The sequence below is a fragment of the Cercospora kikuchii genome (assembly GCF_019650295.1).
Source record: "Cercospora kikuchii DNA, contig_00004, whole genome shotgun sequence".
Taxonomy (NCBI): Eukaryota; Fungi; Ascomycota; class Dothideomycetes; order Mycosphaerellales; family Mycosphaerellaceae; genus Cercospora; species Cercospora kikuchii.
In genome coordinates this window covers 1,338,386-1,365,174 of record NW_025408585.1, presented here as the reverse complement: position 1 = coordinate 1,365,174, position 26,789 = coordinate 1,338,386, and the positions used below count along the sequence as shown (strand labels likewise).

Sequence of the window (26,789 nt, the reverse complement as noted above, 5' to 3'; positions counted from 1 at the left end):
ATTCTCCAGAATTGTTTCAAGTAAGCAGATGTACCCAAAACACGATCGACGAGACGCATATGTCCAAAACATTTGAAAAGATCAATTTCATTTTCTAAAGTTTCCGATCGAAGTTCAAAAAAGGGGGAATCTCAAAACACCACGCCATCTCGTCCGTTCCATTCATCGTCAACATGAAAGGCAACACCAAGAAGTGGAAGAAAGCTTCTAACTTCCCAGCAGCTTCTCCTTCATCCGATCTCTCTTCCTCGCGTCCGCAGCTGGAGTCCCACTCGCAATCGTAGCACTCTTTCCCATGGCCGCAGGGACTGGACTTCCGCTCCCTAGAGCTGGCCCACTCGCAGCAGAAAGAGAATTGGCACCTCCCATCGAATCACCGTTCCGCGCTGGAGAGGTCGTCTCACCCTTCGCCGATTCGGTCTCAGCGAGAGCACCCATCCCCTCATTATCACCCCACTTCGCCAAACCCATCTTCTTGATAAACCTCTGCGACATACTCCGACTTCTCTGTTGATTCTGCTCCATCGCCAGCACTTCCCGCTCCCTCTGCGCAGACTGACTCTTATCCTTCTCCGCCTCTAATCGACGTCTCTTCTCCTCGGGATCAATCATATCTTTCGCGCCCTGCTTGACATTTTTAGCTCGTTGCTTCACTGTCAAATAGCCCTCAAGGCCCAAAATGACAGCATAGCTGCGCGAAACGTTGAGATGAGAAAGATCCGCGCCTTCCTCTTTGAGATTCTTCAGAAACTCGCGGAAGTTGCGAACAGGAGGGGCGTAGTGGCCGGACAGGGGCGAGAGTTTCCGGATCTGACCTCGTTTGATTTTGATGAGTCCTGCGGCTGCGACGCGTGCGCCTTTGAGGAACGAAGAGTGTTGAAATGCGCCAGATTGCTTGATGCCCACGTATAATCGGAATGAAGTGTCCGCGACGAAGATCCACGTATTCTTCTTCGTGGTCTTGCGTAGAAGGTGGTTCATCAGAGTGTCGACGCTGATGTGATTAAGTTTATTCAAGCCTTTGGCGTCATGAAACTCCTCATTCGCATATTTTGAAGAATCCTCGTGCGAGCCGGTGCTGATGTCCGACGCTATTGAAGAGGAATCGTCGGAAGAATCGTATCGCCTTGGCTCTGGTTTTACGCCTGTCGTTACTTCTCGCCAGGTTGGTGTATCATTACTCGAATGCACAATCCCGTCGATGCTGTCTTTGAAATCCAGAGAGGTGGTGATGGGCTTCCCGTCCTTGTTCCAGACGAAGCGACCTTGCTTGTCGATGTTGACGAGATACCTTTTCCGTTCCTCACGGCTCAAGTACCTGACTTGTTCTCGGTCCAGCCGCTCTCGTGGCCGATCTGGAAGGTCGACGGATTTGCCTTCGCCATAATCCAGCCAGTAGAAGAAGTTTTCTTTCGTGTCGCGCGTCATCCACTCCTTGTGATATCTGCGCAGATTACTGCCGTAACGATGTTTCTGATCGACCTGTAGTCATATCATCAGTCACATCTATTCTCCGGCCACATCCTACCCTCACATACCATTTCCAGAAAATATTCCAACCCCATGACTTTGGCGTACTTTTCCCGTTCCTGCTTCTGTTTTCGCCTCTTGTCTCTCAGTTCCGCCTGACTCGCATGGCCATCATCGTCCTCATCACTGGTATTATCACTCCCCGCGTGCCTCGCAGCGGCACTCGCCTGCGCCCACCTCTTCTTCACCCGATCCGCCGCTGTAGGCGATTCATTAAAGCGTTGCACATTTGAGACTGGTCTCGTAAGCCTGCTGTATTCGGCTGTCACGGGATTAGCTTCCTCGACACGGGCAGTTCGCGACCATAACGAGGACGATGGCATACCATCTTTGAGCGCCTACCGATTCAATGAGGTCAGCGCGTCGTGCGATTGCGACTGACTGGTTGCGGGTGTAGAGCGACAGCAGCAAAAGATGACTGCACGCACTTCTGCTCAATGCGACACGAGATCTTCATACCTCAAGCCATCGGGTGCTGGGATCCAGTGCATATCCTTTCATGGCTCTGCGGGCCTGGTGGCCCCGAAAATTCCGCTGAATGATCTCGGCGGCATTGGTCCTCTCGTCGACCATCGCACGCCTGCGTCTGGCACGGATCTCTGCAGCTCTTTCATTCTGCTGCCGTTCGATCTCTCTCAGCTTCTCTGGCGAGGGCAGAGCGAGCGGGTCGTGCTTCGTTTCCGTTGCGGACGAGGACTCCATGTTGGCGACGATGTTGCGATCATGCTGATCAGACGCGGCGTGCAACAGCACAAATAGTGAGGTCGCGCCAAACTTTCTCCCTCACTCGTTGGTGTGCGGTGTTCTAGATCGGTGTGGCTTGGGCTTAGACTGTCGTTTGGTGGTGGTGGAGGGGCTGAGTGGGATGGCGGCACGCTGCACCGAGGCCACGCGTCGCACGTCAAGCACAGCTCTATGGACGAACAAGCCAGAGAAGCACTGCGGCCACCACAGCTGCCGATCAACTTTGCCAGTCCCAGCGGACGGCGTGTCGGTCAGACCGTGAAGAGATGCTTGTTTGTCACTACTAAGCGCCATCTGAGACATGGACTGAGGCTGTGGTCGAATAGCGGGGTGAAGTCAGCACCGTACGAGCGGTCCAAAAGACATGGGACTAAGTTAGACACAGCAATGCATGCGCTCCATTCTGATTCCTGCTCGCGAAATAATGCTTTTGACTCCAGACGTCTCCCTCCCTCCCCATAAGCTACAGTGGTATCATTCGCAAGCAGTGCGCAGTCATCAAACGCCGAGCCCGTAACCTCAACTCCACCGCCTCCCATAGCGCCCGCTCGCATTCAAGAAATTGATCAAAAGTCGTAGCATCTCCGCTGGCTTTTGGACGTCCCAGCTTTCCGGAGCAGCAGCCTCCTGCGGCAATGCTCAGTCTACATCCCCATACCGCCATTGATGTTGCCGTAAGGCATCATTCCCTCCATGTGCATGCCGGGATACTGTGGACCCTGGTTGCCCATCATGTTGTGAGTGTATGAAATGTGCTGCATTCCATGATCTTGCACCGGCTCATACTGAATCTGATCCTGCATCTGCGCCTCCGGTACCGCGCCTCCCTGCTGCTGCACCTGTTGAGGGTCGAAACTTTGCTGCACCGTCTGTTGATGTGCACCAAATCCGTTATTCTGATCAGCCGCTTGATATCCGTCAACGTACTTTTGCTCCGATTGCGCTTGCTGGCCAAAGTCGGTGGCATCTCCAAGGAACTCCGATTCATCGCCTTCGGCAGCGCCAGCTTGCTCGCCCGTGTAGCTGTCGCTCTTCGTGAAACCCCCATAGCCATCTGCACGGGATATGATCTCACCCGTCTTCTGCATCTTGGTCCGCAATTGTCCCATCTTGCGCTTCATCCTCTCTCGCAGCAGATCGTCATGGATTTGTGGCAGCCAGTCTCCTTTGCTGAGGTCGACCAGTTTGTAGAGCTCCCGATACATGGACTCGAAGACATCGACTTGATTCTGCGCGAACGCGTAGCAGCCGTATTGGTGCATGAGATCGGCGAGAAGACCTTGAGCCCGGAGAGGCCAGATGTCCTTCGATGATACCCATTCCGCCGTGAGATGATCGCGCCGACGCGATCGCCGCTCCAAGTCCCGAAGCATGCGCTCTTGCCGCTCCGCAGTGCGACGCTTTGACTCTTCAATCTTCTTCTTGCTTCGCGAGTCGCGCTTCGGAGGCGTGGGCACCACGAGATTCGGATTGTACAACGAACTCGTGCCAGAGTTCGGCGTGCTGCCTTTGCGAGCAGCGGACGCAGGAGTGTTCTTACCACTTTGTATACGTCGCAGCTTCAGCTTCACCTCGAGCTCGCGCTTCTGAAGCTCGATCTGCTGGAGTTGGAGCTGCAGCGTTTCTTCATCGTCCTCTACGTCGTCATTATTGTTGCCGGCCATGGGCGCGCTGAACGAAGATTGCCGCTGGACTGGCGTCTGCTGTTGAGTCTGCTGTTGCAAAGCCTGAGCGAGCTGCTGCTCTGCGTTCTGTGGCACCATGGGCGCGTACGGGCTTTGGTAATGTCCGTTGGGGTGCATGGGCGACATGGTATTCGCGTTGTTGTTGGAAGTCGTCGGGCCCTCACCATCTCCGTCGTCTTCCTCGTCGTCGTCATTCGCATCACCCTTCTTCTTGCTGCCTTTGATCTTCACCTTGTCGCCCTTACGCTCGAACACGCGACGGATAGTCCTCGTCCCCACCACAATCTTGTGCTTATCGTACAACCACCATAGCATATCATCCACCGAGAGCTCGGGATTCTGTTTTACATGGTCGACGAGAGCCTGCTCGATCTCGGCCGACAGTACTCGATGTCTGCCGGTGCGCGACTCCGGGGGTTTGCCTATTCTGCCCGTCCGCTCGAGCTCCAGCTTCCATCGCCGAATGGTGCGGTCGCTGACGCCAGTCTCTTTCTCGATCGACTCCTCGTCGCGACCGGACTCGAGAAGCTGGCGCACCTGCTCGCGCTGCTCCGGCGAATAGGCCTAGATACCATCCGTGTTAGCAAGCAGCGTCCGTCAGTGGAAGCGACAGCACACGGTGCACGCGCTGCCGTCAAGCACGCGCGCGACAGAGCTGAGAGCTGATGCAAGGACGGCAGCGTTGCGAGGCATCTTTGCAGATGCTACAGAGAGCGCTCGCCATTGCTCTGCAGCCATGCTGCACTCGTGCCCGTCGTGCTGGACGGCGTATGAACTGGGAACGCATCCACTTACCTTCCCCATCGTCGGCGGCAGAAGTCCTGATGAAGCGGTTGTGTCAGAACAAAAGGTTTCTTCATCGAGTTGTGACCCTTTGGAAGGAGCCTCAGGCATCCACAACCTCCGAAAGCTAACTTCCACCTCCACTACCAGCACAATCACCACCAATAACACCAGCACTAGAGATCACTAGAACCTCTTTACGAGTTTAGAATATTCCATTAAATTGGTCACTCTGCCTTGAGCGACCGTCAAAATTGCTACATGGGGTATCAAAACAAGAGCCTACACACTGCTCAGATCCGTCCTCCCACAAATACCGAGGTCCACATAGCCTCCAACAAACTAAACACACCTCAACCTGTTCAGACATCATATCAATGCAAGAGATTCGCTAAATTGGGACTCGCACTCGCTCCAGTCGTTCCATTGACTTGCCCGCCCCGGGGTGTTGTGGGCCTTGCCGCCTCTCCGCCTTCTAGTCGCGGACTTGTGGTGGCCTGCTGCTGAGTTTGGCTCTGCTGCTCGGTGGACTGTTGTGCTTGCGGTACGGAAGGTGTAGGCGGCCCCTGCTGCACCTGTTGCTGCATCTGCGGTTGAGGTGGTGCAGGTGAATTCATGGGGTTTTGAGGCTGAGCTGGCGGAGGGTGCTGCGGCTGAGGTACGTTCTGTGGCTGCGAACCAGGTCTCCCGAACAAAGCATGGGGACTGGAATGCACTGGAGGCCCCAACGAAGGGAGTTGTCCCGGGTATGGCCCATCACGAGACATTCCCGGCATCTGGTGATGCTGAGAAGGCGGAGGGTAACCGGGAGATGGCTGACCGGGATGAGGCGATCGCATGCCGCCGTTCGGAGCTTGTCCCGGCGGACCAAAACCGTTCAATGGTGGAGGGCGCGGAGGCTGACTTTGCGCGAATGAGGGTCCGTAGTGAGGAGCTGGCGGGATTGGGGCTGGCCGGGGCGCATGGTAACCATAATTGCCGTAGCTGTTCTGCCGGTCATGGAATCCCATTGGAGGTGCGGGAGGTGGCTGGTGATAGCCATTTGGCTGATGGAACTGCTGTGGGTAGACGTGATGAGGCGGTCCACCATGATGATGAGGCCCGTATTGTCCTGGAGGCCCGTGGCCAGGCAACCCATTCAGTGGTGGAGGTGCAGCCGGTGGTATTGGGGTTGGCTGAGGCGGGTTGTCGATGGCACGGAACTGCTCCTCGATGGATGGGATCGGCGCCGGCGTCGGACGCTTGCTTCCTCTGGGAAGTGATGATGCCCGTTTGTCCCCGTCTTCAGGCGGCGGCGAGGTCTCGAGCTTGCTCTTGAGGAAACATTTGTGGCACAGGAATTCTGTTGGAACCTGTTCCTCGGGCTTCTGGCGTTCCTCTAGCGATGGGGAAGGACGAGCAGCAGGTGGAACATAACCTTGCGGCAGACCATGAGCATGAGTCGCCGGATCATTGTGATCGACTCTGATGGGTTCGCCAATAGCAGATCGAGCTTCGCCGTTGTGTGTGATCGTGGGTGGTGCGTTTGGATCTTGCACAGCGGGCGCCGGCCCGTCACTTTCCCCATGTTCACGATCGGCACCTAGGCCGCCGTTGAAGCGTTCTGGCATGCCCTCCCATGCCCGCCCATTCGCGCCTGGCGCCATGAAGCGGATGTTGAGCTTTTCAGGGATTTTGGGCTGCTCGGAAGGCCTGTCGTGTTCTGTTGTCTTGATCGCCTCTTCTCCAGCTCCTTTTGCGACTGGATGCCATTTTGGTGTCACATCGACGTCGCATTTGACACATCGTCGTTGCTCCTCCTCCGGGACCATGCTTATATCCACGACACCGTCTGTAGGTTCAGGCTTCGTGTCAGCGGCGATAGATGTCCTCGCGCCTCGACGAACAGCAGCTGCTATTCCATGCGCGCCAGATTCCCTACGATTTGTGCCCTGGGAGAGTGCTGTTTGTTGGCCCTTCTTATCCTTAGTAAGTTGCGCCTCAGCAGCTTTGCGCGATGTGCCGGTCAAGGTGAGGTCGGCCTGCTTATACGCCTCGGCATATATTTGCAGAGCAGTCTTGCCAACGTCTTCGTAGTACTCATCGATTGGGTGAAGGACGCCTTTGAACGTGTGCTCCTTGCAGAGTACGACGGGAGTCACCGAACCAGTTTCATTGCCCAGTGTGACAGTCGTGACCTGATCTTTGCGCGAGCCCTTGACGGGTTGGACATCGAATCCGAACGTATAGTGAGCCTCGAATGCACAAGATGCATGAAAGGCGGCCTGGCATTGGCTGCAATTGATGCAGGCGCCTGCGTTGTCGCGAAATTTGTTGGCAACGTCCCGATTCTTGCACAGTTTGCAAATGGCTTCAAAGCGTGCTTGCGGGATCAGTTGGAAGCCCTCCGCAATTTCCAGCTTCTCTGCGTTGCTGTACCGAATCTCGTTCGCCCAAAGAGAACACGACACGTGCACCCAGTTGTTGCCAGTTGTGCGCTTCAGCGGCTCGCGAGGCATTGGTGGGCGATGGGCTGCAAGTTGTCGATTGCGGTACTCGTTGCGCATGCCATCGGCAAGCTCCTTCTCCAGCCGCTCTTTTTCTCGCTCCCGGTCTGTCTTTTTCTTGTGCGAAACCCTGGGCGGTTCGACCAGATCCACCATTGTTTCTTCTGTCAAGCACAAACAGCAACAATAGTCTGTTGACACGAGCGGGTTGCGATCGTTCTGACACTGCTCACAGATCCAATTCACCTCACCATTCGGTCTGATTCCATCGTGCTCGCCGACTCCGAAACAGCGTCGGTGCACAGTCAGCTTGCAATGAGCACAAGCAATCGTATCTTCAAAACCTTTGCAGACCGCGCAAGGAAGCACTTTCCAAGTCGGCTGAGCCGGAATGATGGGTGGCGGCGGCGGTGTTGGTTCCTTCGGCGGGGGCGGCGGTGGAGCAGGCTTCTCCACATGCTCAGTCAATGGGACTGCTGCTGCTTTGCCTGTCTTGGATTTCTTCTTAGGAGGCTCGCCGCTCTCGAAAGACGACGGGTTGGCGACATCCGGATCCGGCGGAGCTTCGTTGGCAGCGATCAGCTCACGCAGCAGCTCCTCGTCGATTTTCTTTTTGAATGCCCGCCCACCGCTTTGCGCAATCTTTTTCGAGACTTCGTCGATCTCCTCCCACTTGATTGCGTACTTTCGCCACAGGTTCGCACATCGAAGGCAGAGAGCAAGCACGTAGCGTTCCTTCTTTTCAGTCTTCTGCCCTTTCTCGATCCGCTCCACTGTGACCATTTGTCCGGGAGACACCCCAGGCGCGCGTCTCCATTGCCGCGAATGGGTTGTGCTGCAGTACTTGCACTGGAAGCCACGATTCTTGCGTATGGCCTTGTCGTTGTCGAATGCAGAGTCATCCACATCATGAGCCAACTCTGCTTGAAGCTTGCTGCCAGCGTCCCCGGCAGGTTCCGCCTTCTTCTTCTTGCGTCCTCCATAGTTGCCCCAAATTTCTCTACCTTTCGGTGTCTTCTTCCAGAGATAGTAGAAACGTACGATATCAGCATGCGGCAGATTCGTCTTCATATGGAGACGGATGAGCCGGTGTTCCGAACCATATTTGGCAACTCCTTCCTCGAATTTGAACAGATCCTGTTTGCTCAGCACGGGCTCGTGGAGATCCTTGACCCGATCCGTCTTTTGCAACGCCTTCAGCGCAGCGTCTGTGTTGTACTTGTTGTCGATAAGCACCTTCATGGCCCGGTCCAGGAAATTCGTACCAAACGGTGGCACTCCGATGCCTCTGGCAAGAGGCTTTGCCCGCTGCAAGTAAGCCTCAACAAATTTCTCGTTTCGTTTCACTGGATCCGGTTCGCTCATGTCCGCTTGCTTCGGAGGCTTGTCGAGCGGAGGCATCACGAAGATTGGCGTTGCGGTGCACTTGGGATCTTTCGGATCGTAGTCTTCGCCCCGAGCGACGTATCCGGGAGGTTCGTCCTGTACCCACTTTGGGCGTTTAGCTTTCTCTTCCTTATCTGCTTCGATTGCCGCCAAAGACTCTTTCGTCAGCTTCGTTTCCTTCTTCTGGGCTCCGGCCTTCATGTAACGCTTTTTAATTTCTGCTGGCTTCACAAGCTCGACCGGACGTCCGTGCCATACGTTGACATTGGCCTGGTGTCGTGGACCGAGGCGCGAGCTGGCTCGAGGGTATATCGCCCGATCGTCGTACTGCAGTGCATCTTCTACCCGAGCGTGAATACCAAGATAGCGCATGGGCCACATCTTTGCGAGCGCAATCTCGGCCTGAGTAGCAGGGTGGTCGTCTATGACCATGTCATCCACATCTGGACTTGGTGCGCGAGTCGTATTGCTCGAGAAGCCTGGAGCCTCCTCCTCCGGCGCAGCATCCTCCTCCTCGGCTTCCGTTACATGACCACTGGCATTTGGAGTGTTGCGTGCTTCCTGTTCTCGTTCTGAAGCGCGGCTGCAAGGACCACAAGCCCAAGCGAAACCACGTGAAGGCTTTTTGGGAAGTGGAGGCTGCACACAATTCATGTGGTAAGAGTTCTTGCAGATTGCGCAGTCCACGGAATCAGTGGATGCACAATATCGTGCACAGCGCTTGCAAGACTTGGCCGCGCTTGTCAATTCTTTGACACGACCTATTTCGACGACGACGAACTTCCATCGCTCGTCAAGTGCTTTCTTGACCTTGTCGGGCACGTTGACGATCTGCTTGACTGGGATACATTCGTAGGACCGACGAATGAAGCGGTCGAAGACTTGCACAAAGTAGAAGCTATCGCGTTCCTTCCGATAGGCGTCCAGGTCTTCGATCTCGGAGCGATGCTTGATCGTGCATTTTCCGCGCAGAGATGTGAGCGGACACATGTCGGAATGCATGGTGCCGTAGACAAGACGAGTATCGCTGCTGAATCGTTGCACATCTCGTGGTCGGTAATACCAATTCACACGCAACGAGTCCACAGGTGAGTTCTTGTTATCGCTTTCGACATGGAGGAATTCCATTATGCGACACAGGTAGTAGGGATCGCCAGGCGGCTCACAAACAAGATACACGTGATCTGGCGAAAAGTCAGCCTCAGGAACAAACGGAATTGTGGAGCGGGGTAGGCTGCAACCTCGATTCGCGAGGGCTGTAGCCAGATCAGGAGAGTGGAAAGTAGCTTACCGTTGACAGACAGCTTCGTCCCGTCATCTGCAACCAGCTCGCCCTTTTTGTTGAGGCAACTGCGATGCTTGGAGAATGACATGATGTTGGTTTCGCGTGCTAGAGTCGATGAGCCTGTCGGAACGGCCGGCTTTCGCGCCGCTCCTGGAGGAGGCGTGGCAGATGCACCGTTCCCTGAGAGCGCGGCGGCCGCATTTCCAGCAGCTTTTCGCTTTTTGGTCGTGCCTGCTGCAGTGGGCGTCGACGCGTTCGAATCTTTGGCACTCGTCGCGTTGCTGTTGACGGCTTGGAAAGACGTGGCGTCAGGGCCGCGCTTGGTCTCGGAGGTTCCCTGCGTAGTTGCAGCAGACGCATCGAGGCCTTTCTTCTTCCCCGTCGTGGCGGCGGATGTGAATTCTAAGTCCATGTCTTGGTCTTCGGCGTAGTTGGGTCGCGTGCTGGTTCGATTGCGCGAACGCGTGCCATAGGATGCTTCGGCCATCGCGCCATCCAAACCATCGACTTGTGAAGACAGTTTCGAAGGCTGAGATGCAGAGGTGGAAGTTTGTGCTGTTTGTGCAGCCTTTGGTCCCACAGCCGCATCGCCTCTCGGCGGTGTCAGGTCAGACGAGCTCCCGCGTTGTTGGCCGGTGGCTGCTGGAGTTGCATTGCGTGCATTCTCTGAGGCGGCCCGGGAATTGATCGCTTGGAATGAGGCGGCGGGTGTGCCATCTCTCGAGGCTGTGTGAGCCCTCGAGGCGGGCGTAGAATCCATGGCAGCAGGCTGCGTCGATGAGCCAAGCTCATCGGCCATTACGCTTTGACGGCTTGTCGATGAAGCGACACATGAGTCGATGTCTGCCGTTTCAAGAGCAAAGCGTGCAAACCTGTGACGTGGTCACTTGGAGGGAAAGAGAGGGCCGGCTAGTCTGGGATTGCAGGTTGGAGGTAAGGAGCGGCGCGGCCAATCGTGGCAACAATAGCGGATGAGCTCGCAGACGAGTAACGCGCAGAGAATGGGGTCGCAGATGGGCAGAAAGGCTATGCCCAGACCGACGCCGGTCGGCGATCCAGATCCCGCGAGGTAAGGAGAAGAAAAGAGGCAAAGACGCTGATGAGGCGCGTTGGTGAAGAGACGATGAGCGACGGCCGAAGATGGAAGCGAGACTCATGTTCTCAGAGGGAACGGCCGTGCTCTCTGCCGTAAGCTGGCGCGGCTTGGCTAGTCGGATCTTTTCGATTGCAGACTCGCTCTATTTTGACTGCATGCTATCATCCATATGCCTCATCAGGCAGCTCCCTTTCTTCCGCGTGGCAGGATACCTCCAAGTGAGCAGCCCTTCGCACAGTCTCTGAACATATCATGAAAATCAGGAGGCTCCCTCTCGACGCCGTCATGGCCTGCGGATGACCTGTGAGGACGAGCGAGGGAGTGTGCCTTTGATCTCTTGTTCAGCCAATCAGGACTGATTGGATCGGCTGTGAACCTTCCTGCTGTCCACGTCGTCCAAAGAGCCGTGTCGCTGTCGAGCGCTCCTGCAACCCACACGATCCCGCGCACTGTGACTGTATCAACACGACCCCAACGACACAGTAGAGACCCATTGCGCACATAGCTGAACAGCTAGTTGTCACGCCCAATTTACGAAGCCCGGTGGCGTTGAATCCGTGTTGCGGGCGGTGGAGTGTTCCCACTTCGCTGACACTCGCCCAGTGCCTTGCGCTGGCATTTCTCTACAGATGCATACATGTTTCAGGCGCATCAGGTGAAGAGTGGCGATCCTGGCCAGCCAACAAAGAGCGATGCAAAGAGAGAGGTTGCCCGTTGCATCGCGAAAACAAGTCCTGGGAGCTGCGCCGCCGCGGCTGGACACGTCTACTGGCAATTGGCAGACTCGTGGCTTGCGGCAGGAGCCGAGACCTCATTCCACTGCGATTCGTCATGCTCACTTCTAGAATTTGTCCTTGGGCTGTTGGCTCGGTCACTCGCAACGCATCTCCGCCGCACTTTCGGTAGCTTGCGGTCGCAAAAAAGTAGGCACACCATCGTCGCACCGCCAAGCCCTGTTGCTGCACTGCACAAACGGGACAGGTTCCTCTCATCTGGGTACTCCTGAACGTCGGCCCATGGATGCTGCAGACGCTAAATGCTTCGCACGATGACATCCGCGGCTAAGAGGGTTCCCATCCCCAAGAATGGCGTTGACTACAGAGGAAAGATCGTCCTGGCCCCTATGGTGCGCAGTGGCGAATGTCCATCGCGTTTAGTGGCACTCAAGTACGGTGCAGACCTGGTGTGGGGACCAGAGACCATTGACAAAGCGCTCATCGGTACGACGCGACACGAAAACCCAGTTACGAAAGCCGTCGACTTCACCAGAATATCTTCAAATGGAGCCAAGAATCCAAGTCTAAATCCCGACCAGCGCGAAAGTGTTATATACCGCCTGCACCCAGAACGAGAAGGCAAGAAACTCATCTACCAAATCGGAACGGCAAACCCAGAAACCGCAGTCGAAGCCGCAAAACTCATCGCAAAAGATGTCGCAGGCATCGACGTCAACGCAGGATGTCCCAAACCCTTCAGCACCAGCGGCGGAATGGGCGCAGCCCTCCTCAAAACCCCCGACAAACTCTGCGCCATCCTCCGCGCCCTCGTCAAAGAAGTCGGCACACCCTACGAAATCGGCATCAGCGTGAAAATTCGCATTCTCGACACCCCCGAAGAAACCCAAGAACTCGTCCGCAAACTCTGCGAAACCGGTATCCACGGCCTGACAGTCCACTGTCGCACAACACCAATGCGCCCCCGCGAAGCTGCAATCCGCGACGACCGCCTCAAAGTCGTCCGCGAAACATGTCACGCAGCCGGCGTCTCCTGCCTCATCAACGGAGACGTAACATCCCGCGATGAAGCCCTCAAACTCATCTCCCAATACGGCGTCGACGGCGCCATGATCGCCACAGCAGCCGAACAAAACCCTTCAGTCTTCCGTCCGGAATCCGAAGGCGGTAAAGCCCCTTGGGACGAAGTCGTGAAAGAATACGTGAAAACTGCCCTGGAGGTTGAGAATCGATTCGGAAATACAAAGTATCTTCTCGGACAAATGATTCCAGGGAAAGTCGGAGCGTATAAGAAGATGATGAGCGCGAAGAGTTATAGTTCGATTGTGGAAGTTTTGGGGTATGAGGATCTGAAAGAAACTGCAGTAGAAATTGATCGGAGGTTGGAAATTGGGGCTTTTGAGAAGCCGAAGATGACCAAGGCAGAGAGGAAAAAGGCCATGAAGGAGGCTGCTGCGGCAGTTGTTGCTAAAGTCACGGGTGGAGATGATGCCAAGGAGAATGAGCAATTGAGTGAGGAGAGGAAGAAGTTGCAGACCACCGCGGCAGGCATCAAGCGGACGGCTGACCAGGCGCAGCTGGACATGCCGCCTGATATTGCACGAGAGAGAGGACCTGGATCAGTATCGGAAAATGTTTCTACTTTGGCTGTATAAATGGGAAAGGTCTCCTAGCCACGGTCACGGCAAATATCTGCATCTGGTTCACCAAGTGCTGGGCACTAGACGCAGGACACGAAGAAGTGAACGAGACGAACGTGTGAAAAGTAATCCAGATAGAATATTTCCACTCCATCTAAATGTAGGTGGGAGGTTGATGCTCCTCACGATCACCGTCTAAGATGTATCATATCACACCAAAACACCGCGCAATGCCTCCTCGCTCATCTATGCATTAAATCGCATCTACTCGGCCGCTGAACAGTAGTTGGCGGCGGATTATAACTTCTTGCGGTACAAATCGCCACCGCAGTCCCGTAATCGCTTGGCAGCCTGTTCGGGCGTAATATCGCGTTGTGGCTCTGCCATGAGTTCGTACCCAACCAAGAATTTCCTGACAGTCGCGCTGCGGAGAAGAGGTGGGTAGAAGTGGATATGGAAATGCGATGCCTCAATCTCCTCGTCTGTGCCTGTTAGGGGCGCTTGGTGAATTCCCATACCTGTAGCAGAGTGTTAGCTTTCTATCAATATCGAAGGTCGGGAGTCAAAGTGTGCTTACTGTAAGGGAAGTTCGTCTCGAAGAGGTTGTCATATCTCCTCGTAATCTCCGATAGAACCTCAGCCAAATCCTCTTTTTCAGTTTGATCAAAGTCGACCAGAGCCCGCTTGTGTGACTTTGCGATCACCATGACCTCAAATGGCCAGGTTGCCCACCAGGGACATCCAGCCCAGAAACTTCGGTTTTCGAATACCGTTCGCTCGCCCTTCTCACATTCGAGTTGCGCGTAATCGACCAGCATGTGGGATCCCATCTGGTCCCGTCGATACTGCTGCATGTTCTGAAGCTCGAGGCTTGGCTCCTCTGGCAAAGAAGTAGTCGTCCAGACCTGTCCGTGTGGGTGGGGGTTCGAGCAACCCATTGCTGCGCCTTTGTTCTCAAAGATTTGCATGTATCGATATTGGTCTCTGGGCTGTTCAATGGCTGTCCCGTTGGGTATTTGTTGTGTCATTCCGGCGAGTGGTGATTGAGGGTCGAGATGGGCGATGTAGATCTTGGTCCAGGTCTCTATTACAGGCATGATGTCCTGAGGTGGCATGTCGGCCAATGTGAGGTTGTGCGATGGCGAGAATGTTATCACGTAGCATTTTCCCGTAACGCTCTCGGCTTTGAGGAGACGCGACGCTAATGCTGCTTTTCCGTCAGGTTGACTCTTCAACATATTTATTTTTCGAGCGACTCACTGCCGTTTTCTTTCGGTGCATCGTACTCTTCCTGCTGCTCTTTCACAGCTGAATAATCGTTGACGAAGACGAATGTGCTGCTATAGTCGGGGTTCGAATCGCCTTGTGCGCGCTTGTTGCGTGGGCACAGATAGCACTGCCCTGTGTTAGTCGCTTTCCCGCAGGCTATTCATCGAGGACTACACACAGAAGGATCGTATTCCGGCAATGTGTTCTTGCTAGCCTCCTCCTGTGCTCCCTGCCATGGACGCTTTGTGCGGTGGGGCGACACGAGCACCCACGACCCTCTGAGCAGGTTGTAACGCCGGTGGGAGATATCGTCGAGGATTGCGTCAGGCATGACTGTCTTGGTACAACATGCGTCGGTGAGATCGAGTCGAGAATCTGTTCGAGAGGGCGCCGAGGAGGGGGAAGGCGACAGGCCTGGAGAGAGGCTGACCTGGTGCATGATTAGGTCTGAGTGAGGGGCGGGTTTTGAAGAGAAGTGAGAGAGTACGAATGGGTAGTCCTACGCTAAGTCGCGCTGCGAAGGCGCCGGGGTGGTGTCCAAGATATATATCTAACACTCGTTCGTCCAAGATGGGGCAAGCAGTAGCGCTGGGAAAGCGGCGGGCGATGAACGTGCTAGCTGCTTGGATCGAGGGCGCTCAAGGGGGATTGCAAGCGCTCCGAGTGGATGAAGGTTCCCGAGAGGTGTCTGCGAGACAGGCAAAGCAGCAGAACAGAGACACGAGAGTTCTGGGCGGAGGAACTCTCGAGCGCGATAGACTTGCAGTCTCATGTGCGCCTGCCCCTCCACATCGTCACTCTCCACATCCCGCGCGCGGCTGCTCTGGTTTTGCTCATTACGCCGCCGACCGCCAGCCCGGGGTGCGATGATCTCTGTCGCGACGCACATAAGTGCCGCTGGCGAAGCTCTGCGAGAGCATAGTCGAGATCCAGCATCCCCGCGCCGCAGCAGCTGGTGGAATTGGGGCGGAAGTCTGGCGCTTTACGCGGCGGAGAACTCTTCGACGGGCTGACGAGAGTTCACGCCCCCTGCGAGCGGCAGAACTCGAGCGGACACCTGTGGCCAAAGCACGACTCGGTGCGGACAATAAGCGCGCGGTCGAGCTGGGCAGCGGCCTCTTGCTGGAGAACAATGGCGGAATAGCATAGAGTGTAGGAGGCGCTGCTCCGAGACGGTGCGAAAGACAGCAGATCTGCGAGGGGCCCACCAGTGTCTCCGTCCTCGGCTGATGTATGACCCGAGCTCAGGACGGTGTGAGAGTAGGAGTGCGCTGGGTGATTGCTCATATCTCGACGTCCCTAGAGCCAGCCGGACTGCCAAAGGCGATTTCTCATCCAGGACATATGTAGACCTGCGGTCCAAGAGGGCATTGGCATGGACTCGGAACCCAGGCTTCAGGCAGATCTGCCTTATTTGCGATCGTGGAAGATGAAATGTATCGCTGCATCGGCCTGCTCCAATCTGTAGCATGTCGAGAAGCCGCAGACACGCGTGAAGCTGCCAATGTTCAGACCGGACATGTAGTGAATGAATACATATACCTATGGCGGCAGTCACGGGCCTGAAGTGCGCTGGCAGGGCTGGGGAAGCTCAGCCGAGAAACGCGTCAGGGCATTCGCGACAGCTGTATCTTAGTGCTGCAGCATAACCACGGAGCTCACCTCACCACAACACTCACAGCAACGACCACTTGAACATCCTCTCACCCCGTCCAGCGTCATGGCTGCAATGATACCCGGTCCAGGCAGTGGACGCAATCAATCAGCCAACCCATACGAACACTACGATGCCCCCGTCGAGGAAGACGACCTCATCGATCCAGATGATGGTATGCGCCATTCTATCTAAGCCATCTCATTGCCATATTGACAGACTCGCTCCCAGCTACTCTCGACGATCTGGACGACCCCGTCTCAACGAGCGACAGAGCACCCCTAACCGGTAACATCACAAACCAACAATCCCAAGCCAACGCTCGTGCGGCCAATTCCGCCCAAGGCTACCTCAACAACGCCATCGCTGGTGAGGATCGCCGCGCGCCCCTCGATACACTTGATGAATCTGTCTGGGACACTCTGCGGCGCGATCTGCTTGCCGTGTGGGAAAAGATGCGGCAGGTACTCTATCCAAAGTACTTGCTTGGAGGTGTTATGGCTCGAGGGGAGGGCATGAACTCGAACAATGCCGAAGGTGGTCCAGCTGGTGTTGCAGGACATATCAGGGGGCTTGTGGGAAGATGGCCGCAGGTTGATGCAGATACAATCTTGGAGCAGGGCGGGATGAGCGAGGGTTTGAGGGACTGGGATTTATGGTATGCTGCATTGCTGCGTCTTCACGCTGAAGAACGAGCTAACAGTGTGCACAGGGGTCCGCTACTTTTCTGCTTGCTTCTTTCTTTCTTCCTCTCGCTTGGTGCGAGGGAAGACCAGCGCTCCGCTGTTTTCAGCGGAGTCTTTGCTCTGATCTGGATTGGCGAGGCTGTTGTGACTCTGCAGATCAAGCTGCTCGGAGGGAATATGTACGTTCGTCGATTTCCAGCAAACGGTCGCAATGCTAACATGGGACAGTTCCTTCTTCCAATCTGTCTGCATCATCGGCTATACACTCTTCCCCATGGTCATCGCTTCGATCCTTAGCGCCTTCCACGTTCCCACAATAGTACGAATACCCGTCTACAGCGTGCTTGGACTGTGGTCATTAGCGGCTGGCGTGAGCATTCTGGGCGGCAGTGGTGTCATCAAGAACAGAGTGGCATTGGCTGTATATCCACTCTTTGTGTTCTACGTTGGCGTGGACTGCTTGTGCTTCATCTCATAGCACAAACTCAGCGCAGTCTATGTAACAGTTTGAATGAAATGCGATGCTCCCTATCCCGGCCATCAAGACGATGGTCCTCCTGAAGCTGATTCCCTGACAACGTGCTACCGAGAGCGCAATTGAAGACTTCGCCTCAAATCCTTCCAACATCAGTCCAGACGACACATCGGTGCTGCATACACGTTGAGTCTGGTCAATGCCGCTTCCATTGTTGCTCCGTCAAGCTCCTGCAACTTCAAGAACCACACGTCGGTTTCAAGAGCAGTGTCCAAGCATTTCATCAGCCTTCACCAACGTCGAGGTCCTCCTCCGCCATCTCGTCTTGTAGCTCCTCAATCTTTGCCGCTCTAGACGACTCCTCGACTCCCTCAGAAGCAGGCTCGCAGGCCATAGGCGCATCTTCTCCTCCCTTCAACGCAAGGTCAGCCGCGCTAGACGACTCTTCTGCACCCTTCAAGGCATGCTCGGTTTGTAGTGATGCACGGCCGCATAACCAATCGGCAAAGCAAGAATCTGGCAATTCAGTAAACCCAGCACGCTCGTAGTCGATGATGTAGCTGTGGGCTGGTCAGTCCGCTTGTCTGAAAAGCAAGCACACCGAGGGGCGTCGCTCACCATTTGTCTTCTTGCTCATGCCACAAGATGTTTCCGTCGTGATGGCTGCGGTTGTCTACGCCTCGGGCATGGATATCACTAGGAAGAAGGAACAGACCTCGTTAGTCTTGCAACCTCGGCACTAAACTTCTCCTCCAGAAGTGAATGGCTTACTCCAGTGCTCTCTTGAACGCAGCCGCCACGCGGCGATACTGATCCGGGGCTCCCAAGATGTCTTCGCCAATGAGTCTCCCTGGAAGCTTGGTCATAACGATGACTTGGCAGTCGGGGTCCTCGGGATAGCGGTTGGACCACGACCCGTTTGCTTGAAAGCTCGCTCGAAGAGTCGGAGCATGGGGGCATGGCGACGATGGTTTGCTCAATCTCCGCAGCGCTCTCACTTCTCGGGCTGCTCGAACGCATGCCTGCTCGCCACTACAACCAGCAAGGCTTCCGTAAACCTTGATGACCACGAGTTTGCCTCTGTACACGCCTTCGAAGACCGCGATGTAGTATTCATCCTCGTCATCGGTTGATGAGACTTTGAACTTGAAGGGCTGGAGGAACTTCTTCAGCAGGACTTCGTGCTCTCCGCAGTTGCTCATGAGTGTGAGCGGGAACTCAAGGGGAGTCATGGAGGCGGAAGTGCGAGAGGTTGTGCTGTTCTGTGATTGGGATTGACTCTGGTCAGCGAGCAACCTGATCCAAAGGGCGATGACTTTCTCGTGCGATTGCCTTGGCGATAGGCAGACGCTGCAGTTTGCTGGCACTCGTTTCGGATCTTGACCCGATGCATGAGCGGGGCCTACCTGAGCGACAAGAAAGGACGGTTCTAGAAAGATCACTGGAAGCTCACAACGAGGGCACGAACTCAGGGACGCCACGATTCAATTCAATTCGATCCAGTATTTATGTCGCAGCGCCACAATGCATCTTGACCAGATCAATGGTACTGTTGGCTAATGCAGACACGCCATCACGCATCCAAAGGAGCCCCCCTATCCCGAAAATGCCAATAAGACCACTCTGTCATGTTCAAGGCCATCCCTTTCTCTAGTCCAAGGCGCTGTTGAAGCAAAGTCGGTGTTGGGAGCCGCCTTTTCACTAATCATCTCCCTCCTCTCCCTTGACCGGAGCCTCTTCATCTGCTCAAAGTGTCAGTAATGTAAAACATCTGAGTATAGTGGAAGAGAGAGCAGATCTTACCGTCGACAAGGTTCTCCTCCGAAGCAGCCTTCTTGCCATTCTTAGCTGGTGCGCGAGCCTTCTTGGGCTTCGACGCGCCGTCACCACCATCCTCGTTGGCTTCAGAAGCAGACTTCTTGCGCTTTGCAGGAGCCTTCTTCGGCTTGACTTCTCCATTCTCGGCGGCAGCACCTCCTCCTCCGGCCTTCTTGCTAGCCTTCTGAGTCACGGTCTTGAAGGAGGCGAGCTTGGATTTGCCTTCCGGATCGAAGGTGGTGTGGGCTGCCTCCCAGTTGGTCTGTCGAAGACGATAAGCATGGCTCGATTGACGGTGAGAAGTGGGGTGGGAGGGTGTTAAGAGTACGTACACTTAGTTCAGAGTTCAGCCAGCAGGCTGCGAAGCGGCGCAAGTCGCCCTCTGTGATGGCGCTTAAGTCGATGGACGACATGTTCGCTATTCGATATCGGTCAGTGACGGCCTGTACGAATGAATGAGAGATCGAAAGTGTTACCGATGTGCGTGGATGACTGTGATGTGTGGTGGTCGAAGCTGATCTGTCGGAGAGCCAGGAGCGGATGTTTGTGTTGCGAAGAAAGTGGTAGTAAAGTGCGAGATTGGTGCTTCTTATGCGCGCGCCGGCAATGCAGGGATCAAAGTGAAGCTTCTGCAGCTGATGCAAACGGACGGGAGGTCACAATGGCAACTAGTGGAGATCGTGCCTAATCTCAACCATTTTCTCTTGACATGTAGGAAGTGAAGTGAAGCGGGTCTAGAAAGTACAATTTTCATGTGCTAGATCAAAGATGTGGTACATCATCAACACAATAACCTGGTTAAATTGCATGCAGCACGATACTACCTGCCACATAACGTAGAACGTAGGTCGCCCTTCGCTCGAAACTCTACGCCACAGAACTTCATGCGTCGCTGTTCTTTCCATCGCCTTGAGAGTCGAATGAAGACGCTTAAACCAACCAGTCATCCCCGTCGTCGCCATCGGCACCCTCACCAACAACATGCTTCTCCTTCTTCACCGGAGTGTCAGCAGCACCTGCCAATGGATCTTCCTCATCGTCTTCGCCGTTCTCCAGCTCAGTCTTCGCCTTCTTAGCCTTTCCACGAGCGCCATTCACCTTCGCCTTCTTCTTCACGGCGCTCTCATCCCCATTGACGTCGCTTGCGGCGCCCTTACGCTTCTTGCTGACAGATTTTGCTGGCGTGGCAGCCACCTCATCACCACCGGCATCAGTTCCCTGGCCCTCCATCGCCTCTTTGATCTTCTTCGTGATGACCCAGATCGAGCGCTTGAAGCTGTCTGGTTTGGCGCCACCAAAATCGGAGGCAGCCTTGTTGAGATCGAACTGGGAGTATGTCATCAATAAGACCACAATGGTGCCATGGAATCGGACTGATTCCGTGCTTGTTAACGATGAGTACAGCGTCATACGTACCTGATAGACATTCTCGGTGGCGAGAAAAGCGCAAGCCAAACGCTCCATGTCCGATGGGCTCAGGACCGCCTTGGCGACCTTGAAGCTGTAAGGGCCCTTGAGTTTGTCAGGCATGGTGGCTTGTGTGGGTTGGAATAATGTCGGCGTTAATCTTGGAACAGACTGGATGTCTGGGCCGTGGTGATTTGTCGCAGCGTCTGGTGCGCAGCGCAATGTGCTTGAATAGTTGATGCTTCAAAGCTGTAAGTGGGATGGGACGAAGCAGGTATTTGGATTGTGCAGCACTCGGTGATGGAGAATGTTGAGAGTGGTCAGGTCAGGTCAAGAGCTGTGAAGAGGTCGTGAGCTTCAGGTGAAGTGAAAAGCACGCGAAGCGAGAGCCACCGGTCAGCGACCGTTGAGAAACAAGTGAGCAAAAGGCAATGTGCAAACATCGTTGACACAACGTGAACTTCACGTGAATTGCACTCACATGCTTCACGAAGTGTAGACTGAAGTCTACGCGGACCAACCCTGCCAAACCTTCCAGCCCCTCCTAATTTCACACTGAACGCTTTCAAACCCAGCTCGCATCCTTTTCACGCGTGCTCTGGTGTTTACTCAACACGTTTCCCAAACGCCGCGATTCTTTATTCACACGATGACTCCAGACCATGCTGTTCAAATAGTAGGGACAAGTACATCTATCATATATCATGCTGATCCTAGGGACGCATCTAGCTCGCATGATATTTCTTCAGCTTGGAGCCGCCCTCGTACAAGAGTCGGTCCACGGCAGCGGCGACTGTTAGCGTGCCTCCTATGACAGCGCAGACGCCGACCAAGAACCCAGAGAAGGTCTTCGCTCGAGCCTCTCGGTTGATGACTTTCATTGGTGAGATGTCCTGATATTATGTTAGTGATGGAGCAGCAACACGGGATGAGGATCTTACATATGAGAAGAACACGCCAGGAATACCACCCCTAGCATGTAGTCTCTCGGCGTGACCTTCCTCCTTCGCATCTCCTCCCGATAGAGATCGCTTGTGCGAGGTCACAGAATACTGATGAGTCTCAATGCTACCAGATTCACCTTTTCCATAGCCTCCGAGTTCGACCAGTTCGTGCGGAATGTCCAGTATCGAGTTGGTTTTCTCCCAGCCCAGAGGCAGGTAAGCAGTTGGAACGACTTTCACAAAGTACATGTAGTTGTAGGCAACCTCATCTGTGAATTGTTCCGTGTTGTCCAGAGGGTTCAAGTGGTGGTTGGACCAGGCCATGCCCTTCTTGCCCACCCGTTGGACAATGTCATCCGGTAGTTGCGGACCAAAGCGAAGATGATGGATTTTGTGCGTAAAGGAATGCTGGACCTCTCCACTCTTAAAGTAGTTGTCCAGATCGTGAACGTGCATGTTACCATTGCTGAAACTCTTTCCAGGGGCGAAGTGGAAATTGCCCACGACCTTGTTCACACGGATACCGCCCTCAATCCGGCACCCCTCTTTCCTCTGCTCGTCCAGATGTTCGGCGTAGTGCTCTCTCTCACACTGCTCCACATTCTCGCCTCTCCCGAAGGACCAGCTCACGCCGGCATATGCCTCTCGTACTTCGGCACAAGTATTGCAGCATCCAGCTTTCTTCGCATTGGCAGGAGAGGGTGCGCCATAACACTCTCCACAATAGTCCGGGTCCATGTGCTGTGCCTGATCTTCGCCGTTCACGTTCAATGCTTCTTTGGACAGCTCTCGTCCGCTTGGATCAAGCCTGACCTTGTTCACTCCATGCATGACACCCGTCTGCACGTCTCCACTCACGTCCATCACATCTAGGGTGAGTAACTCGCAGGGCACGCGAGGGAAGGACACATTCAAGTGAATCTCCATCTTCTCCCCACGCCCCTTGTCGACGATAAGTTCTGGGTGCACCACGACCCTTCGGTAGTCGCTCCACTCTCCCCACACCAGATAGAGGATGAGGATGAGCGATGTAATGGTGACCAGACCACCGGTGGAGGTGCGGATTCGTGCATCTTCGACGGTTTTGGTGAAGGCGTCGAGCTTCATGAAGCGGGATTTGGGCGGCATGATGGGTATAATTGAAGTATAGCGAATGGACGAATGGCGAATTGGCGGCAGCCCGCAGGCTGAAAGGGAGGGAGCAGTCGCTCAGTGGGAAGACGCCAGATTGAAGGAGATTTCCCGGCGGCGTTGCACAGCAGCAATGGAACACGGCTGGTCAAGGAGTGAATGGAAGTCGGGTCGTGATGGTGCTGGACGTGAGAGGACAGGTAGCTCGAGCCTTGCGGGATGCGCTACTGCATGCAAGCCGCCGGACCCTGGCCGACGCTTAATCAAGTTACTGCCACGTTTTCATGGCCAAGCACCGTCAATACCGTTAATGGCAGACGCCAAAGTTGGCACAGACAGCAGCGACAGCACGTAGCGCAGAGGACAGACCATTTTCACATGCGAATCGCAAGTGAAGACCATGCACCCTCCATAGACACCGCGCCTCTATCGCCTCCCCTCCACCCTGCACCCTTCTGCACTACGATACGTCATCCGGGCGACAGAAACATACCGACACTTCCACCATGGACGCTGCCCAGCTGTCAACCCAGCTTCATGCTCTCTCCGACTCTATAAAAGCAACCAACTCCCTCATCAACAAGCTTGCCAAACTCCAATTCCAACCCGGCTCCGAGCCTCTCGAAGGAGAGAGCGTGGTACGAATTGAACTTGCCCAGGACATCCACGATAGCCTCAAGCAACTGGAAGAGGAGCTCGAATTCCTGCACCAGGAGGCCGAAGACTACAAGGCACAATCCTCGCAACGGAAACGGCGAGACTCCCGAGCGGGTGAAGAAGCGCGTCTCGCCGCGAAGGTAGCACGGATTGGCGAAGAGCTTCTACATTCAAGACAACAGTTCCGAAACGCACAACTCGCTGCAAAGCTCGCGAGCGAGAAAGCAAAGCGGGAAGAACGAGAAGCGCTGTTGGACATATACCGAAGAGAAGCAGATCATCTCGATACACCTCCCGGAGAAGCAGCGGACGGGACGAAGTTGAGTGCTACAGAAGGACTGTTTGCACGCAGGAGTAAACATCAACAACAGAAGCAGCTGTCCAAGGATCAACTATTGGTGAACGCCACGACCGACGTGACAGCTGCCTTACGGAGAACACATCAACTGCTCAGCAGCGAGCTTGATCGCTCACGATTCGCGCAAGAGACATTTGAGGAATCGACTGCTGCACTTAGAAATCTGAGCGAGGATTACAGTAACCTCGACACCATCCTCAGCACTTCGCGTAACCTCCTCGGAACTCTCTTGAGAAGTCAAAAGAGCGATACGTGGTACCTCGAAACAGCCTTTTATATCCTCGTCGGCACACTGGTCTGGCTGGTCTTTCGCCGGTTCTTCTACGGACCATTCATCAAACTACCGCTGTGGTTCTGGAACTGGTCGCTCTTGCTAGCCAAGTGGATCTTCTTCAAACCTCTCTTCGCTATCCTCGGATCAGTAGGCATCATCTCCAGATCCAGCGCCTCTACGACATCAGCACTATCATCAAGCGTCGCAGCATCATCTTCAACCCGTCCGCCGCTTATTGTGCAACCCAGCGCACAAGGTCAAGCCGAATCCCTTTCCCCAGACTTCCGTGAACGCATCAAATCAGGCGGAGTCCGGGCCGGTGCGGGCGGAGCAGGCGCGAAGGTCGGCAAAACTCCAGAAATCGAGCGGAAGCAACAGCAGCAGCAAATTCTCGACGACGACTTAAGTGAGAGCATCGGCAAAATGGCCGAAGAAAGTGGAAAGCAGAATCAGCAAGGACAGCAAGAGGAGGAGAATGTGGTAAGAAGAGGTGATGGAACGATTCTGAGGGACCGAGGGGAAGACGAGCCGAAGAACCCGAAGAAGAAGAATTTCGAGGCCGATGTTGAGGATCGGAAGCAGGAAGAGGCTACGAAGGAGAAGGCGAGGACGAAGAGAGATGAGTTGTAGTACCTGATCATAGCTTACGAAGAACGAAAAAGTGAAGACGCTCGTACTACTTCCGTCTTCGCCATATGTTCGGCTCCGAACTTCGTCGTAGTGTTTCAAAATCGTGACAGGGCTTGGCTTGAGGTTTTCCTCTGGACAGAAAGTGTTACCCTTTTCTGGTAAGACCGACACCACTAGGAGAGTAACAATAGTCAAAGTATTCATAACGTATGCTCAACAGCCACTCATGGTAGCCAGACAGTCTAAAACGCTCCCTCTGTGGCTCACGAACCCTTCCCATGATCACCACCACGCCACGCCAACCATCTAAGAGTTCAAATAGCTCCTGATAGCGCCCTGCAGCTTACTGCCCGCCTCCCCAAGTAATGCAGAAACATTTTCCAAATCATCACCCGCCTGAATGCCAAATTTCCGAACAAAATCCTTCGCAGCACCCTCCAGATCCCCATACTCTTCTGGCCCTTCCTCTTCCGGTCGGCCAAAGTACGCGTTGGAGGAAATGGATGTCTGGCCTTCGAAGTTCTGCAGCCGTGACTTGGCTTCGCTTTGTGCGTTGCTGTCGAATGCGCCGCGGCCGAAGAACTCGTCGGAGCCGATGCCTTTCTGTGCGCCGAATTTGTCGCGGGCGTAGCGTTCGGAGTCATCTTAAGGGAGAGAATTGTTAGCAACAAATCGCGTCAAGATTGGCAGATTGTCGATGCATACCTTCAACAGGTGCAGCTCGAGATGTAGAGCCAAAGCCACCAATCTTCGCCGCTCCAGCAGCGGCAGCTGGCTTCTTCTGTTGTCCAACCATTCCGAATCCAAGCTTTCGAACGCCCATGCCCAGTCTCTCCATCTCGCTGTCGCTTCTCTCCCTCGGCTTCGGGTTACCGTAGCTACCACTTCTCCCAGGGCTGAGAGGTGTGGGTTGATGAATCGTGCTCGTCTCAGCACCAGGCTGTTTGGCGGCAATTCCAGCTTCAGAAGGAGTCTCAACATCGTCAGGATCGTATCCCAATTTTGCCTTTCTTTCTTCCTCTTCCTTGGCTTTCTTCTCAGCTTCATCGAAGTCTAGAGCTCCAGCATCGACTTTCTTCGCTCCGAGCTTAGTCTTTTTGGCACCCAAAATGTTCGCCTTTGGCTTCGATGTCACGGTAGTCTTCCTCGCGGCACTAGGCACAGCTCTGCTCGGCGCCGGCTTAGCTTCTTCTGCATTTGTGGGATTGAGAGGGCTTTTGGGCCTTGCAGTGCCGTTGCCGTTGGCAGCTCCGGGGTTCAGGAACGGGCTTGCTCGACCTGCTTGGCTCGGCGTCCCCGTTCGAGATGGTGGGTTGCTGCTTCTCTTGACCGCCGGTTTGTCCCAGCTGCTGAAAAAGTCGTCGTCTCCGTTGGCGGGTGTGCTGGTGCCGCTTTCTGGCCCTTCATCACCTGCCTCCTCTTCGATCACGATTCCATCGGGGTTCCTCTTTTGATCGGCCTCTACTCGTCGCTGAAGCTCCTCCTTGTACTTGACTGCCGCATTCGAAGTGTACTTTGTCTTTGGGTCTTTGCTATTCAACGCCGCCGAGCCTCCGTTGCGTTGGAAGAAGGTCTTTGCAGATTCATTGCCTCCCACTTTCATGCGCCTCAGCTGATCCCATTGCCATTGATCGAGGTTAGTGGAGCGGACGAAGGAGATGTGCACGCCCAAGTTGCGGTGATGGGCGGAGCAGTCGAGGCACAGATAGATTCCGAATGGCACCGACGACCATGTAGGATTCTTGCCGCCGCAGTCAAAGCAGATTTTGTTGGGCGCGCGGCGTTTGAGCTGCTCGAAGATGCGATGCGATTCGGCCTTGGGTGCCAAAGACATGATGGCGCGAGGTAACTGGTGCCCGGAGGCGAAGGTGAACAACGCAACGATTTGTGGTGGCCGGCGTGAGGTTGTGGGAGGAATTGGGCAGCGTTCAGTCTGAAGGGATATGTAGACGTGGCACGCACTTTCCGAGGGGGAATGTTGAATACGCCGCGGTCCCTGAACATCGAGAGGCCGATCAGCTCGCTTTCACGTGACACTCTTTTTGAGGGGCATGCTTTGCAGTTCAATGAAGCATACACGCCGCAGGGCTATGATATTAACTAATTCGCTGTCCACA

General features: G+C 54.8%; 11 protein-coding genes across 13 annotated transcripts; 3 read left to right on the top strand and 8 right to left on the bottom strand.

Moving 5' to 3' along the window:
* Nucleotides 1-207: 207 nt before the first annotated feature.
* On the bottom strand, nt 208-2,232 carry CKM354_000676800 (uncharacterized protein; the record flags this gene model as incomplete). The annotated part of the gene is made up of 3 exons (XM_044802098.1): nt 208-1,482; nt 1,539-1,868; nt 1,990-2,232. 3 exons carry the CDS (start codon nt 2,230-2,232, stop codon nt 208-210), a joined length of 1,848 nt encoding a protein of 615 aa, XP_044658033.1.
* A 686-nt stretch (nt 2,233-2,918) lies between these two features.
* Nucleotides 2,919-10,659, bottom strand: CKM354_000676700 (the record flags this gene model as incomplete). Of its 3 annotated transcripts, XM_044802095.1 has the most annotated exons (4): nt 2,919-4,523; nt 4,755-4,780; nt 5,152-9,798; nt 9,906-10,659. In XM_044802095.1, 4 exons carry the CDS (start codon nt 10,657-10,659, stop codon nt 2,919-2,921), a joined length of 7,032 nt encoding a protein of 2,343 aa, XP_044658030.1. The 3 variants fall into 3 exon arrangements, with proteins under 3 accessions (XP_044658030.1, XP_044658032.1, XP_044658031.1); XM_044802097.1 differs by lacking the exons at nt 5,152-9,798; nt 9,906-10,659 and having other exon boundaries at nt 4,755-4,853; XM_044802096.1 differs by lacking the exons at nt 2,919-4,523; nt 4,755-4,780 and having other exon boundaries at nt 5,117-9,798.
* A 1,372-nt stretch (nt 10,660-12,031) lies between these two features.
* On the top strand, nt 12,032-13,384 carry CKM354_000676600 (tRNA-dihydrouridine(20) synthase (NAD(+)); the record flags this gene model as incomplete). Its single annotated transcript, XM_044802094.1, has 1 exon — nt 12,032-13,384. The coding sequence occupies one exon, from the start codon at nt 12,032-12,034 to the stop codon at nt 13,382-13,384; it is 1,353 nt and encodes a 450-aa protein (XP_044658029.1).
* Nucleotides 13,385-13,666: 282 nt separating this feature from the next.
* On the bottom strand, nt 13,667-14,969 carry CKM354_000676500 (UDP-glucose:hexose-1-phosphate uridylyltransferase; the record flags this gene model as incomplete). Its single annotated transcript, XM_044802093.1, has 4 exons — nt 13,667-13,887; nt 13,947-14,576; nt 14,630-14,765; nt 14,817-14,969. The coding sequence occupies 4 exons, from the start codon at nt 14,967-14,969 to the stop codon at nt 13,667-13,669; spliced, it is 1,140 nt and encodes a 379-aa protein (XP_044658028.1).
* Nucleotides 14,970-16,358: 1,389 nt separating this feature from the next.
* CKM354_000676400 (uncharacterized protein) lies at nt 16,359-17,456 on the top strand (the record flags this gene model as incomplete). The annotated part of the gene is made up of 4 exons (XM_044802092.1): nt 16,359-16,467; nt 16,524-16,950; nt 17,005-17,157; nt 17,207-17,456. The coding sequence occupies 4 exons, from the start codon at nt 16,359-16,361 to the stop codon at nt 17,454-17,456; spliced, it is 939 nt and encodes a 312-aa protein (XP_044658027.1).
* A 280-nt stretch (nt 17,457-17,736) lies between these two features.
* On the bottom strand, nt 17,737-18,685 carry CKM354_000676300 (uncharacterized protein; the record flags this gene model as incomplete). Its single annotated transcript, XM_044802091.1, has 3 exons — nt 17,737-18,013; nt 18,072-18,149; nt 18,225-18,685. The coding sequence occupies 3 exons, from the start codon at nt 18,683-18,685 to the stop codon at nt 17,737-17,739; spliced, it is 816 nt and encodes a 271-aa protein (XP_044658026.1).
* A 469-nt stretch (nt 18,686-19,154) lies between these two features.
* Nucleotides 19,155-19,684, bottom strand: CKM354_000676200 (uncharacterized protein; the record flags this gene model as incomplete). The annotated part of the gene is made up of 3 exons (XM_044802090.1): nt 19,155-19,195; nt 19,257-19,533; nt 19,604-19,684. 3 exons carry the CDS (start codon nt 19,682-19,684, stop codon nt 19,155-19,157), a joined length of 399 nt encoding a protein of 132 aa, XP_044658025.1.
* A 517-nt stretch (nt 19,685-20,201) lies between these two features.
* On the bottom strand, nt 20,202-20,801 carry CKM354_000676100 (uncharacterized protein; the record flags this gene model as incomplete). The annotated part of the gene is made up of 2 exons (XM_044802089.1): nt 20,202-20,597; nt 20,688-20,801. The coding sequence occupies 2 exons, from the start codon at nt 20,799-20,801 to the stop codon at nt 20,202-20,204; spliced, it is 510 nt and encodes a 169-aa protein (XP_044658024.1).
* Nucleotides 20,802-21,403: 602 nt separating this feature from the next.
* Nucleotides 21,404-22,750, bottom strand: CKM354_000676000 (uncharacterized protein; the record flags this gene model as incomplete). Its single annotated transcript, XM_044802088.1, has 2 exons — nt 21,404-21,571; nt 21,620-22,750. The coding sequence occupies 2 exons, from the start codon at nt 22,748-22,750 to the stop codon at nt 21,404-21,406; spliced, it is 1,299 nt and encodes a 432-aa protein (XP_044658023.1).
* A 509-nt stretch (nt 22,751-23,259) lies between these two features.
* On the top strand, nt 23,260-24,672 carry CKM354_000675900 (uncharacterized protein; the record flags this gene model as incomplete). The annotated part of the gene is made up of 1 exon (XM_044802087.1): nt 23,260-24,672. One exon carries the CDS (start codon nt 23,260-23,262, stop codon nt 24,670-24,672), a length of 1,413 nt encoding a protein of 470 aa, XP_044658022.1.
* A 306-nt stretch (nt 24,673-24,978) lies between these two features.
* On the bottom strand, nt 24,979-26,506 carry CKM354_000675800 (ADP-ribosylation factor GTPase-activating protein; the record flags this gene model as incomplete). The annotated part of the gene is made up of 2 exons (XM_044802086.1): nt 24,979-25,316; nt 25,378-26,506. 2 exons carry the CDS (start codon nt 26,504-26,506, stop codon nt 24,979-24,981), a joined length of 1,467 nt encoding a protein of 488 aa, XP_044658021.1.
* Nucleotides 26,507-26,789: the final 283 nt, after the last annotated feature.